At 57.4% G+C, this 13171-nt stretch overlaps 1 protein-coding gene across 1 annotated transcript; it reads right to left on the reverse strand.

The window, feature by feature from the left end:
• Window positions 1-406: 406 nt before the first annotated feature.
• Window positions 407-12885, reverse strand: VOLCADRAFT_96198 (programmed cell death protein 6 interacting protein X; the record flags this gene model as incomplete). Its single annotated transcript, XM_002955295.1, has 25 exons — window positions 407-468; window positions 672-691; window positions 911-997; window positions 1363-1771; window positions 2085-2223; window positions 2386-2508; window positions 2971-3135; window positions 3660-3779; window positions 3966-4043; window positions 4491-4611; window positions 5135-5256; window positions 5631-5669; window positions 5942-6001; window positions 6309-6404; window positions 6569-6698; window positions 7531-7655; window positions 8138-8200; window positions 8552-8614; window positions 9020-9115; window positions 9356-9466; window positions 10273-10341; window positions 10802-10927; window positions 11253-11444; window positions 11891-11957; window positions 12671-12885. The coding sequence occupies 25 exons, from the start codon at window positions 12883-12885 to the stop codon at window positions 407-409; spliced, it is 2898 nt and encodes a 965-aa protein (XP_002955341.1).
• Window positions 12886-13171: the final 286 nt, after the last annotated feature.

A 13171-nucleotide genomic window follows, 5' to 3' on the forward strand; every position in this document is an offset into this window, starting at 1 on the left:
AGTTTTTTTTCGGGAACCCCCTGCGGCAGTGCCTACCCCCACTTGCCGCACCCCTATCCCCCTCCACACACAGACACGTCAAGGCCACGGGCCGCAGCAAGCAATCGTACTCCCACACAACGCATTCCGGTGTGTGCGTGTTGCACCCTTCCCACCTTATTAATCTACCTACCTACCTACCTACCTAGATTGCTAGCTGTTTACCGGAGCCGCCCTCCCACCTGCCCAATATTCTCGTAAGGTTTGTGGATAAGGATATGTGTGCGTGTATGTGTGCTTCTCCCTCCGCCAAGGTCATGTCCGCTGGTTCTTTCCGCGCCTGGGCTCTTGATCGCGTCACCTTGTCACCTGGGCACCCTTCCCAACCCCGCCGAGCCGCCTCTTCTTCCCCTCTACCCCCGTACTGCTACGCCTGCTGCTGTTGCTGCCCGCGCTTTGGAGGCGGCACGGCAGCGCAGGCATATGGGGCTGAGTCCGGATGTGAGGTGCGGTATCATGAGCATCATGCTGCCGCGTAGTGCGTTGTGGTCCATGATATGTGTGATGAAGGTCCTTGGCAGCGAAGCTATATCTTCGTTGCAGGAATTTCGTTCAAGTCATCCGGCATTATCACATCCGTTAATGAGGCGCTCTGCTTCCCGGCTCCGAGCGGGGATAGAGCGCCCGGGCACCTGGCCGGATACAAGACCCGCTGCGGGGTGCCAGGGGGATAGGTGTACGCTGGGTGCTGTGACGTGACGTGAAAATGCCCCCTCACTACGTAATTGCGTTGTGCGATATCAAGCTAGACGGTGAGTGTTCTCGTGTTGAAATATAAGGTGTGTGAATGAACAAATTGTGATTGAACAAACCGATGCGTCCACAAAGATATCCTCTCACGAAGATGCTCTCAGCTGCCTGCACCTCTCACCCTGCACCCTGGTCTTCCAGACCCAGGCACTCCTCGCACGCCTGTACAGGCTCGTACGTGAGGCGTCGAAGCCGTTGCTGCAGCCAGCTGGACGGGGCCATGCATGCCCCTCATCCCTTACCACGCACCCGCCTACGTATACAAGCCATACATCTATCCCCAACGATGGCGTCGGTTTCTCCTCTCTGCTTCGTTATGTGTGCGCGTTTAACCCTAGAACCGAACCTTTCGCGCTGCATACCCCTCCTAATTCGGAGTCTTCAGGCTCTGGTATCGGACCTAAGGACCTAAGAAGAACCTAAAGACCTAAGAAGACCAATGAACAGCGACCAACAGCTACGTTTTAGTCCCATTCGTGGTGAAGCAAACGGGTTGTGTGAAGATGATATCTAAACGCAACGAAACTGCAGCGTTGGGTGTGTCCCGTCAGCCCTGATAGTACGATGGCTGACCCGGCGGGTACGGGTACGACGGCTGCTGTGGGGGTGGCGGTGGTGCAGCATAATGCGGCGGCGGCGGTGGCTGCCCGAAAGCTGGCGGTGGTGGCGGCGCGCCGTGCGGGTACCCGCCGTACGGAGGATATCCGTACGGGTAGCTCCCAGGAGCCGAAGGCGGCGGCGGCGGCGGTGCCCCGTAACCCTGTGACCCTGGCGGCGGCGGCGGCGGCGACGCTGCATAGGGATAATGCGGTTGCGGCGGTGGAGCGCCGTACGGCTGATGCTGCGGCGGCGGCGGTGGGTGCTGCGGCGGCGTTGAGGTCGACGGCTGTACCGAGGGCGAGTACGACGGTGAGGACGACGGCGGCGGTGGTGGGGGAAGCCCTCCTGGCGCCGGCGCCGTGGGAGAGTACACGGCGGCATGCTGTGGTGGGGGCGGTGGAGGCGGCGGATGTGTCCCAGACGCAGACGGGGGGGAAGGGTAGGCAGCCGGGGGAGGGGGCGGCGCCCCACCCCGATGGATGCCTGCAGAAGTTCGGATCCGGGTTGAGTTTTGTTTGGTTTGGAGACCGATTCGGAGCGGGGACAAATTTGCAGCTGGTTTGCGCGTTTCCCCATTCACTTCCCCACCGGTTGCTTGCACCTGCCATGTTGTTGCACATGTGGTTGCTGCCCCCAAACCCCCAGGCCCCTCATTCCATCACAGTCCCATCCCCCCTCCTGCCTGATCCACCCACCAGCCGCAGCCATCCTAGCAGCCAATCGGTCCGCATCCTCCTGCGCCACCCGCCGATCATTCTCCTGCACGAGCTCGTCCCGCTGGACCTGCCGGCCGTACATTACGACGACACACGGACATAGCGAGTAGGGCACATGCTACAGGCGCAGCAGCCCATGCCAGCATATAGGGGGGTTCAAGGTTTCTATACGGCCCCAGGCCACTACATTCGACTGGGGCTGCATTCTTCCTTTCCCGCATGCGGGTGTGGCGGCGTTGGTGGATGGGCCCCCCCTCGTTGTCACCCCCTTGTCACCCACCTGGCGCGTGTAAGCAAAGTCCGCCGCCTCCTGCTTGGCCTTCCGCACCACGTCACTCATCCCTAGGTAGAACCGCAGCCCCTCAGAACAGTGGTCTAGCAGCTCGCGGTACTGCCGGACAGACTGGTTTTGTGTGGGTGTGGGTGAGTGGGCGGGGGCGTAGAGGGAGAAGAAGGTATGAGTGGGAGGGTGAGGTGACGTGTGGGGTGGGGGTGGGAGCGTGTGTGTGGGGTGGGGCCCGGGATGCACAGCAAGGCGCGATGACACGCAGTCGTAGTGTGCCGCCTCGGTTTGGTTGTGGTGCATGGAGAGGTAGGAGGGTAGGTGGTTTGGTAGCAGTGTCAAGATATACACATCTTGCCGCAAAACTTACAATAATTGGTGCGCACATGCACAGAACATACGGGCTTTTAAAATCTCGCTGTGTGTCTAATATCTTCTTTTATAAGTCATTCGTGCACCCACTTCGGCCTGTCCTCATAACGCGGTACGTCAGATTGATTATTAAAACACTGACATAACAGGGCATGGTGGTGGTGGTGGTAGTGCTGCTGCTGCTGCAGCTGTTGAGCCCTAATGCCGTACCTCCCGGATGCCCGTCGCCGCCGTCTCACACGCCGCCCGCCACCCGTCCACATCGAACAGCGCTCGGAAAGTGCCGTTGGCGGCCTGAGTGGCGGCCAGCAGGCTGTCCTGCGCTGCCAGGTTCTTGTCCACGTCAGCAATCAGCGAATCGTACTTTTTCAGCTCCTGTGCAAAACGCCGTTGCAGCACCGATGCATCACGACAGATAGTACCGCAAATGCAGAGACACGGTGTTTCGTTTTTAGAAAAAAACATATCAGCGAGTTCAAGGGGTAGTAGGATGGGTGGTCCACTAAAATGTTCCTTGCTGAGGCGTTGGCGGTAGTCGTGATGGAGTACGGCTATGTAACCTAGCGCTAGGGGGAAGGCTATCCCCCGTGCGCACTGACCATGGAACGAATTCGGTAGGCCACAGCCCCACTCAAATAACCCTTTTCCCGTGCTCCGCTGCTTACCTCACTCACCCCCAAGGCCCTCGGATAACCCTCCCCGCTTTCAATTTGATTTTTTCTCCAAGCTCCTGGCATCCTTAACGCGCCCTTCCCGCCTTCCTCCCATCCACTCTGATGACCTCCCCCAATACGATACGACCACACCAGCTCCACACCAGCTCTAAACACGCACAGGCTCTTTCAGCACTTCCTTTTCGCGGCTCAGACCACACCCATTATGACTCATATAGCACTCACCTCCTTGAATAGCGCGTCGTGGTTTTGAGGTGGCGTGGCCATGACCTTGGCCAGCACGTTGTCCCGGTTCTTAAGGGCCTTGAACGCCTCCTCCATGCCACCCCGCTCGTTGGCAAGAGCCTTTTGGAGGGGCGGCCCACAGGGGGCGGAGAGGGGGAGAAGAGAGGGCATAACGAGGATCATGTACGAATGCGGGTACGATTGCGGGCTACTAATCCGATAAACATTAAGCCCAATGGCCCCCACTTCCCCCCCTTTGTATAGCCCGCCTCCCGCCTCCCCCCCCCCCACCCTCGGGGTCCTCACCTGCAGTGCGTCCATATTCCTTCGCAAGGTGGCCACCACCACTGCGGGATCCTCCGGACCCGTGACCACCAGGGGGGCCTGAGGCAGCGGAGGAGGACAACCACCACCACCACCACCACCACCACCACCACCACCGGACGCAATTATCAACAACAGCCGGATCAGGATCAGTAAAAATTAGGAAAAAGATTGGCAAAACGGGAGGTGGCTGCAAAGGTATCTATAAGAGGGAGTAACCGCAGGTACAGAAGCAAGCGGACAGGTTAAACCAGGTGGAAGCTGACCGCCGGCGAGCAGCGGAGGGGACAAGAGGAAGCCCAGCAAGGCGCAAGGCGGTGGGGGAGGACCTCCCGCACAACTTCACGATCTTTCGCCCCGCACCGGCAATGACTTCTCAGCTAAACATTGCCCGTGTGCCCCTAAGTCTCCCTCGCCAGATCGTTTAAATTTAAACTACCCCTCCTCCCTTTGCGGAGCCTTCCCTTCCTCCCTCCTTCCCTCCTTCCCCATCCAACGCCCACATACCTGCAGCCGGGGCATCTGTGCTGCCGCCGCCTCCACATTGAGGCTGGCGAATGAGGTCTCATGCTCCGTCAGCCTCCTCAGCACCCCCTGGTCGCTGTCACCCGCCTTCTGCATGGCGGACCTGAAGGGGGTGAGGCAGGGGATGGAATAGCACGGGAAAGAGAATGACATGTACGAGTGCTGGAGGGCGGGGTGCAGAGTGGGGGGAGCGCGGGGCTCGGGAGGTCGAAGGTGGGGTGTAGAGGAGGTAGGATTGTTTGGGCGAGGATGAATCACGGTAGCGGGCATGCGGGAGTGAGTTCCGGGGGGGGGGGAAAGCTGAGGAGGGAAGCCGGGTATTCGGAATTTTGTGGGGCCTTGGTGACGTTATCAAATTGAAATACTGGCTTCGGCGACATAGGTGAAAGCAGTTGAAAGCCACACGTCAGCATCATGACGAGGCGCACGCGACGGACTGCAAATGTCAAGAGCCGAATGTCAAGGCCTGCGCTGGCAACCAACCTTTTTAGTAAGGTGCATCTTTAGTCAACTGCCCGTCAAAAAGGAAGACAGCATACACCCGCGCGCAACTCACACACACACACACACACATACACCCGGGGGTTCGTACGGTGTATGCACTCCGTGACATGCAGCATACGTACCTGTACTGCGAGATGCGGTCCCAGTACGGCTTGGAGGCAGTAGCTGCCGGTTGTGGCCGCCAATTGTCGCCGTACCTGGTCCGCGCCTCGCCATCCGCTCTGGCGTCGGCATCCAAAGACTCCTACACGAGGACGAGGTGGTCGAGGTGGCGGTTGAGGTGGTGGCGAAGGTGGTGAAGTTCTGGGGGAGTGAGGGGCCTATGACCTCATGACCTCATTAGGAAAAGGCCGTTACGGGCTTCAAGGCGGAAAACAGCGAGCGGGGTTGGCGGAGGAGCTGGTGGTGGCGTCGATGACTCTAAAGGGAGGGAGGGTCTTTGGGCTTTTTATTTGACGACGGATCTTTCAGGACTTAAACCTTTCACCCGTCCTCGTGACTTAATATTAGCGATGCCGACAGTTCATATATTTGCTGTCATCTGTTTACAGGACTTCATCTACCTTCTATCTATCTTCCAATACTGACCTGATTTCGGTCGCAACATCACCCACCCACCTGAGCCGTCATGGACACCACAGTGCGGCGGGTACAAGGCTACAAAAGACATGCATGTCGGTTACACTTTCGGAGCAAAGGTTCCGGAGCAAAGGTTAGCCTGGCAATTGAGTTTTCGCACATCCCACAAAAAAAAGCTTTCCCTCCTCCACATATGACCACTACTTCCCTCCCAGGAGCATCCTTGTACAGCACCCTCCGCATCCCTTCCCCCAAGCCCCCACAAGACTAGAGTCCATACCACATACAAACAGCCACACACAAACACAACCCTGACACGTCCCCCCAACCCCATCCCCCAATCCTCGCACCTGCGCCGACAGCAGGTCCCCGTCCACCTCCTTGCGAAGCTCCCCGATCTCCGACAGGATCTGCCGTACAAGACCCCAGGTACGAAATACGACACAGCGCGTGTTCTTGTCATTTTGCCTTTTTTCATGTGTCAAATGGTAGTAGAAGAAGCGCAAGGGGGCTTACAACAGAACTTATCTAAAACCAAGCACGAGGGTGCAGCCAACAGCGGCGCCCCTCCTGAGGCCGCATGGGCATTACGGGCAATACACATCGCAGACCACACACACAGACGCATGTGGCAGGGGAATATGAGCCGTGGGCATGCCTTTAAACCTCCCCCTCTGTCCCTTTCCCCCTCCTTTCCCTTCCCTAGGGCGAACTCACCCCCTTGATGTGGTTGAGCCCCCCGATGTTCTCCACCTCCTCCAGCTCGTACTTCAGGCCATCCGGGAGGGCTGCCGAGGTGCGCACGTCGAGAGCCTGAAGAGAACCAGGTCCAGGACGCAGGGGGGGAAGGCAGGTCCAAGGAGGCGGAGATTACGTGTACAAGTGCAGGGAAGGGAACGCGAGCAGGACCAGCAGAACCGGGTTCAGCAGTGCGGCTCTTAGCGGCCTCATCCCGCCCCAAACCCGGCCCCCATCACCTGCAACGTCTCCGGCAGCTCCCACTCCCTGAATTTGATCCGTGCGTTGTCGGTTGCCGCCGCCAGCCTGTCCAGTTGCTGACGTAGCAGCTCATCCACCTGGTCGGTGTACTTGGACAGAGCGCGGGCGCTGGGGAAGGGTATGGAGGGTAGGGGGGAGATAAGGGGGTGGGGAGGGAGGGGGGAGGTGTTGAGGGAACCGACCGAAGAATGGAACCAGCCATATGGGGATGGTCCGGTCTGGAGGAGACACTGCTGCAATTTGCGGTTTAAGGTCCTGGGTTCGATTCCTGAGTAGACCCCCGACATTGTCGAGAGCGTGAGATTATAGCTAGCTGCTGAGATGTGGAGTTGAGGTCACAGTTGATGGACCGAAATTCGCACGCTGGATTGGTGGCGATTGCCGAACCCTCTGTCTCTGCGGATGTTCGGGTGAATGGATGAGGAGGGATCCTTAGTAGGCAGGATCAACCGCCTTGGAATTGCAGTTCGTATGGCGTAATACAGTGCGGTAATGGTGGATGGTGCTGCATGGTGGTTCAATCCTGGATATGGCAATCCAAATGTGTGCAAATGGCCCAGAAGCCTCCCACTCTGTAACAACAATAATAACAACAACAACAACATATGGGGATGGCATATCGGAATAGAAAAAACGAAAGGGCGTGGGGGGAAAGTGCAAGTAGATTGGTAGGGAGGAATCATGTGATGAATGTTATGTGGTATGAAGGAATGACATCACTTCCTCCATCTCCTCTTTGTCCACACAGACACACATAAACACACACACACACACAGACAAAGACAAAGACACAGACACAGACACAAACACAGTCGAAGATGACCATTCTACCACGTTGCTGGACTACTTGGCTTCGACGAGGTTACCACGACTCATATAACATTCCCGCCAGCTCCTGGCCGCGGGGCGGGGCTAAGATCGCCAAAACACACACGCGCACCTGTTTTCCGGCACCAGCCCCGCGAACAGCTGCTCCCCTGCCGCATCCAAACTGCCCGCGGAGGGGGCGGCCGACTTCACCAGCAGGGCTCCCGAGGTCACCGGCAGCTCAGAAAAGGCGGGAACCTGTGACACCAACACCAGCGTGGAGGGGTACTGAACCATTACATACAGCGCACCATTAAAGTGGGCGTAAAAGGAACAGCAGTGGAGGGAGGCGTGGAGGGAGGGGTGGGGTGGCAAGAGAGGTATCCAGGGCTTAAAGGGACCACGGGCACTCCAAACGGTTGGGTGTGATTGTGCTGATTCGTTGTGATGGTTAGTTGTAACGATTAGTTGTAACGATTAGTTGTAAATGACAGCTAGTAAGGTCCCCTTTTTCCCAAAATGTTTCCAGTTCCCCGCTCCGCCGAGTTGGGTAATCAACTTGGAATTGAGGCGCCTAGAATCGAGGCTCTTTTAAGCGCATGCAAGGTACGCACATGCGCAGCATACACGCATGCACGGTTCGCGCCTCTTACCTACTTTAGGTTCAGAGTTCAACAAGGCGCGGTACATACGCGAGCACGACCCAAACCCTCAAACCCGCCCTCCCACCCCCTCCACACCTTCATGAGGTAGATGGAGTTGTTCTCCTTCTCCGCCTTCGCCAGCAAGGACTGGACCAGTTCCTGAGGGGGTGTGGGGGCAGGTGCGAGAGGCGGGAGGCGAAGGCTGTTGCCGAGCAGGGGCGAGAAGGGGTTGGGTGTGCCAGCCAGAGCGAGCGTGTATGCATGTGTGCATTTGTGTATGCGAGTACATGGGCATGGCTGTGTTTTAATAATAAGAAACTATGCCGTGAGCAGCTTTACCGAATGAAGTGCTTCAGCGGTGAAGTGCGTGCGCGTGTGTGTGCGTGTGTTCGCGCGTGTGTGTCTAGCCAACGTGGAGGCAGGTGTGGGGGGGGAGAGAGGGAGGGGTTTGGGAAACGGTGGTGAGGAGGGAAGACTGCGGTTTCAGGAGGCAGGACCACAGCCGCCCACCTGCGTCCGGTTGACGCTCTCAATCATGTCGCTGTTGATGCCCTTGGCGATACGCCGCGTGTTCTGGGGGTCGCGTGGGAAAGGAGGGAATGGGAAAACGGCGATGACGGGTGGTTCGTGACGAGATCAGGACAGCGCCTTCACCCACCCACACACACCCTCCACCGACCGACGAATAGGCCAACGCACCAACCCAGGACGTGCAACACCTTTCCCCTACTACAAAACCTTTTACATTCAGCCAGACAAGACAGCCATGGGGGTTGCGCTGTGCGGGATGGTGGTCCTCCATGCGGCACCCAGTCGAATCTCTGGTCCTCTGGTTCCCCAGGGCTAGCAGCACCTGCCCCCGACGAACGGCCCCAGCGGCAGGTGGCACCTCCTTAATCCTTCCACAAAACACGTCAAGGGAACAGCCTCCCACGCTCCCTCCCCTTCCCTTCCCTCCCGCCCCCCCCATCCGTGCACCTGCAGCCTGGCGAAGGCCTCCTTGAGTGCCGCAATCTCCCAGTTGATCTTGTCATCCGCATGGTACTGCCGGCTGGACTGGATCAGCTCCTCGACCTGAGCACCGCGGGAGCGGAGGGAGAAAAGGGGAAGGAATGGGAAGTGAATAGGACCAAGGGTGGTGGGCTGGGCTCGTGAGAATGGGTGGCGATGGCGCGCGGGTAGGCGGTGGATGACAGGAAGTTGGCCAGTAATAGGAGAGGGGAAAGAGAGCGAAACGACCGCAAAGTGGAACAAAATAAAGCGGTATGAGAGAGAGGCAACATCTTCGGTCTTCTCGCTCCACTTTGAGCTTACCTGGTATATGCTGGCCTTCAGCTGCACGTGTTGCGCCCAGCTCTTATCGAAGTAATTGACGAGAGCGGGGCCGTCGAAGAGGCGCTCAACCTCCGCGTACATGCTTCCGGTCTGGGAACAGAGCAAAAAAAGTCGAGAACGTACCCTGTGTATAAACACGTACTCCGTGTACAAGCACATAAATATGAGAAGCGATACATGTACACGTGATCGTAAGCTAATGCAGTTTCGTTTATGTTGCTGGGCTTTGGAGGCAAACAGAGCACGAAGGGGCAAGTACCATGTCCCCAGGGGGCAGCGGTTTTGCCGCTGTTGTGGTACTAATAGCCGAATTGAGGATGAAAAACACGTGTTATTGGAATGCCCAGCCTATAATGATATTCGTGCTGAAGAGGGATTCGATCATCAACAGAGCATGTTGGAGGCCATGCAATGGGAACCCGCACGTCTGGCGAGGATGTTGGAACGTATGTGGGCTCACCGAAACTCAATTACCCCCTTTGGACGCTAGCCTGGGCTGATGTGCGGTGTTTTCCTTTCCTCCGTGGCTTTTAGGCGTTGTAGTATTGCCCTTGGGCCTTCGGCTCGTATGGGTAGTCTTACAGGTATGGGGTCACGCACCCCCAACCATGTAACACACACACACACACACGTGATCACACACACACACGTGTGATCACACACACACACACACACACGTGATCACACACACACACACATCGCATCTCAAGCAACCCACCCAACCCCCCAGCTCCATGCGGATACCTGATGCGATTCTATGCACACTTATACAGTACACAACTGAACCTTACAATGCATGTTGGGCTACATCAGAAGACGCACCCACGACCCAGCCAAGGCTCGCGTTCCTCGAACTCATCACCCTCGCTTTCCTCGAACACTTCCTCCCCCCTTACCTGCTTAGCCAGCCTGGCGAGCACGATGGGGCTCTTCTTGTCGATCACCGCCTTGTGGTATACACACTCCTAGGGGTGGGGGTTCGCGGTGTGTGTGTGTGTGTGTAGGCTATCGGAGTGTGGACAGGGGGAGGCTGTTGTAAGGGGCATAAAGGAGGAGGGGAGAGCCCAGGGTAGAGCGCTGGGTGCCGGTCGTGGGGGTTGGAAGGCGTGCTCAAGGTGTGCGCGATGTGATGCTCGTTCACTGACAGGTTGACCCTGGTGATGTGCCCCCTCTCCCGTACGCACCGAGTCCACTCCTGCCAGCTATCACCCCGGTGTGCGAGTGCTGCGGCGCAGCCAATACAGAGTCATGCTTGTGCCCTACGCCTACTCCCTCCTTGGGCCCTATACACACACACACACGCACACCAGGTTGGCTGCCTAGGGCTGCCACGTAACGTGGTTCTCCCTACTTCCATGTCCATTTACTTCTTTCAAGTGGTGCTCAGTTCCAAAAAGGTATATACATACGTACATACATACATACCTGCGCCTGTGTCAACATGAGCTTCTCCAGCAGCACCGAGCACTCCGTGGTGATGTCCACGGACCGAGGGGTGTCGGTCTTGCCGGATTCGCCCTCGCGCATCAGCTGGAAGGTGCCGCAAGCCTCCTTCAGAGTGCAAGTGTGGGTTGTGGGGTGAACAGGATGAACGCACAACAGCCAACACAACAGCTATACAACAGCCCAAGGAGTTGGAAAGCATGGCCACTCCAGCACAGACAGGCTTGCGGAAAGGGTAACCTGGGGCAACCGACCAAACCCGCCGCGCTGTCGTACAAACTTGCTTCCTTTCCTACCTCCCATCCTCCTCCCTCCACAAAACCCGCATCCCCGAAACACACATTCCTACAAATCCAACGCCCCACCGTCCCATCCCACCTTCCACGCGCGTCCAGTGCTTTGCCCCTCCCTCTTCTCCTGCACCCCTTTCTACGTCCTCGTCCCGACTCGCCTGGTAGAGCTTGCATGCTGCAGTGAGCCCCTCGGCGCTGGTTCTGTCGCTCTGCAGCGCCTGCTGAGAGGCCAGACTCGCCAAATTGAAGAGCACACACGCCTTCTCGTAGTGGATGTTGGACTGGACCACCCTTCGGGAGGGCCGGAACGCGTCGTTCCAGGCGAAGGACACCTGGAGGAGGAGGAGGAGGAGGAGGAGCTCATCGTGGGCCGTGAACCGCGGGAAGGAGGGGGGAAGGGCGAGGGAGGGTGGGGACCGGGGCGGGGGGTAATCCACACGTCATCTGCCCCTGCCACACGGCGGTCTGCCTGCGTTGGGAGGGGTGGGTTGCAGCCTTTCCCCTAAGCGGTGCCCCACCAGCCCAGTCTGTTTTCCCGTGGTCGTGTCCCCTTCCCCAGTAGGACTGCCAGTCAGCAGGCCGGATCCCGTCCCCTCCCTCCGTTCTTTCTATTATTCATTTTACGATCACGGCTGCGACATCACAGTGTTATCCTATCTTTATTCTCCCTCCAAGAGTTCGTAGCCGCTTGCGTGCATCGGCTGTTCCAATGGAAGAACCCACATCCGCCTCTCACTCTTCTGGTCCATTTCCCCTGCCCCGTTCGCCTCCGCCCCACCTGAGCGTGACCCTTTTCCTTGCTGATGGGAAACCGCGTCTCAATGGCGCTTAGGTAGCGGTAGTACCTTAGAAAGGAAGGCGGCGGGGAGGGTGGGAAAAAAGTTGACATCGCTTGATCTTGGCATTGACTTTTGCCAAGCCAGAAGTTGCATTCGCGAGGGATAGCAGGCGTGGGTGCAACCGTGCTGTGCGTCTTTCCGCGGGCGCTACACCTGACACTCCATATCGTATCCGCTGCACAAAACATTGTGCATAAGTTGCACATCAGGCCTTTCTTTTCGTATGGGTCCGGTTGGTTTCCCTCCCGGCTGCTCAACTCCGTCCACTGTCCAATATAGCTCCGCCAAAGCGTGGCACCGTGAAGGTTTGGCACAGCTCGTTTCCCGTGCCAAACCTCACCGGCGAGGACTTCTATGCCAGTAAACAAGTGGATGACAACTGTGTATCGTCCTGATTACATGTTATCGAAGGGATTCGAGGGTGTGTACCCACACTCTATACGATCGGCTGTCGGCGCAAGGATACGCCGGGTGAGGGCGTGCGAAGAAGTGCGACGGTGACGGTGACACCCGTATCCAAGGTACGCCAGAGGGGCTAGAGCCAATGTGCAGGGAATACAAGCTTTTGCGTAGCAAACGAGGGATGGGCGGGCACCAGGCCCAGGCAAACGGCCCGGAGCACGGCTGCACCCAACCCCCGCGAACACGAAGCAGCTGCCTTCAGCCCCCAGGTGGAGCCGTTGATAGCCTTAACGACAAAAGGAGTCCTGGTTTCTCACTTGGTAAGAGTCTCACGTACGCCAGGCTGTGAACCGTTTTGAGCCAAAGCGACCTCAGCGCGCAAGCTCTGAACCCGCTCTAGGTCGTCGGCAGCATCGTCTGCCTCCCGGTCAGAATACGTAGTTCGGATGTAAGCAAACAATGGACTCTTCAAATCGACTGTTTCCGCCTTCTTACAGTGTATCGCAAGCATTACGGATTGCGCGGTTGGCATCTTTGTTACCGATCTCTATACACTCACGTACGAAGACTTTCAAGGCTTCAATTCATGAAGTTCAACAAAATTTTCAAAGTATGCTTACTGTTGTATGCCCAAGGTCGTTTGGGAACAAACGGCTAATGGCGACGGTTATATGGGCCTCCCACCATTATATTTTGGCAAAAATCATGTGCACACCTTCCTCTTAGCTTTATGTGCACCAGCTGCTGCACGCAGCTATAATAACACATCTTAGCTGGGTCGTTTTGACGTTCATTTGGGGCCCTTGTTAACATTGGGC

Source organism: Volvox carteri (genome assembly GCF_000143455.1).
Source record: "Volvox carteri f. nagariensis unplaced genomic scaffold VOLCAscaffold_50, whole genome shotgun sequence".
In the NCBI taxonomy this organism is placed as follows: Eukaryota; Viridiplantae; Chlorophyta; class Chlorophyceae; order Chlamydomonadales; family Volvocaceae; genus Volvox; species Volvox carteri.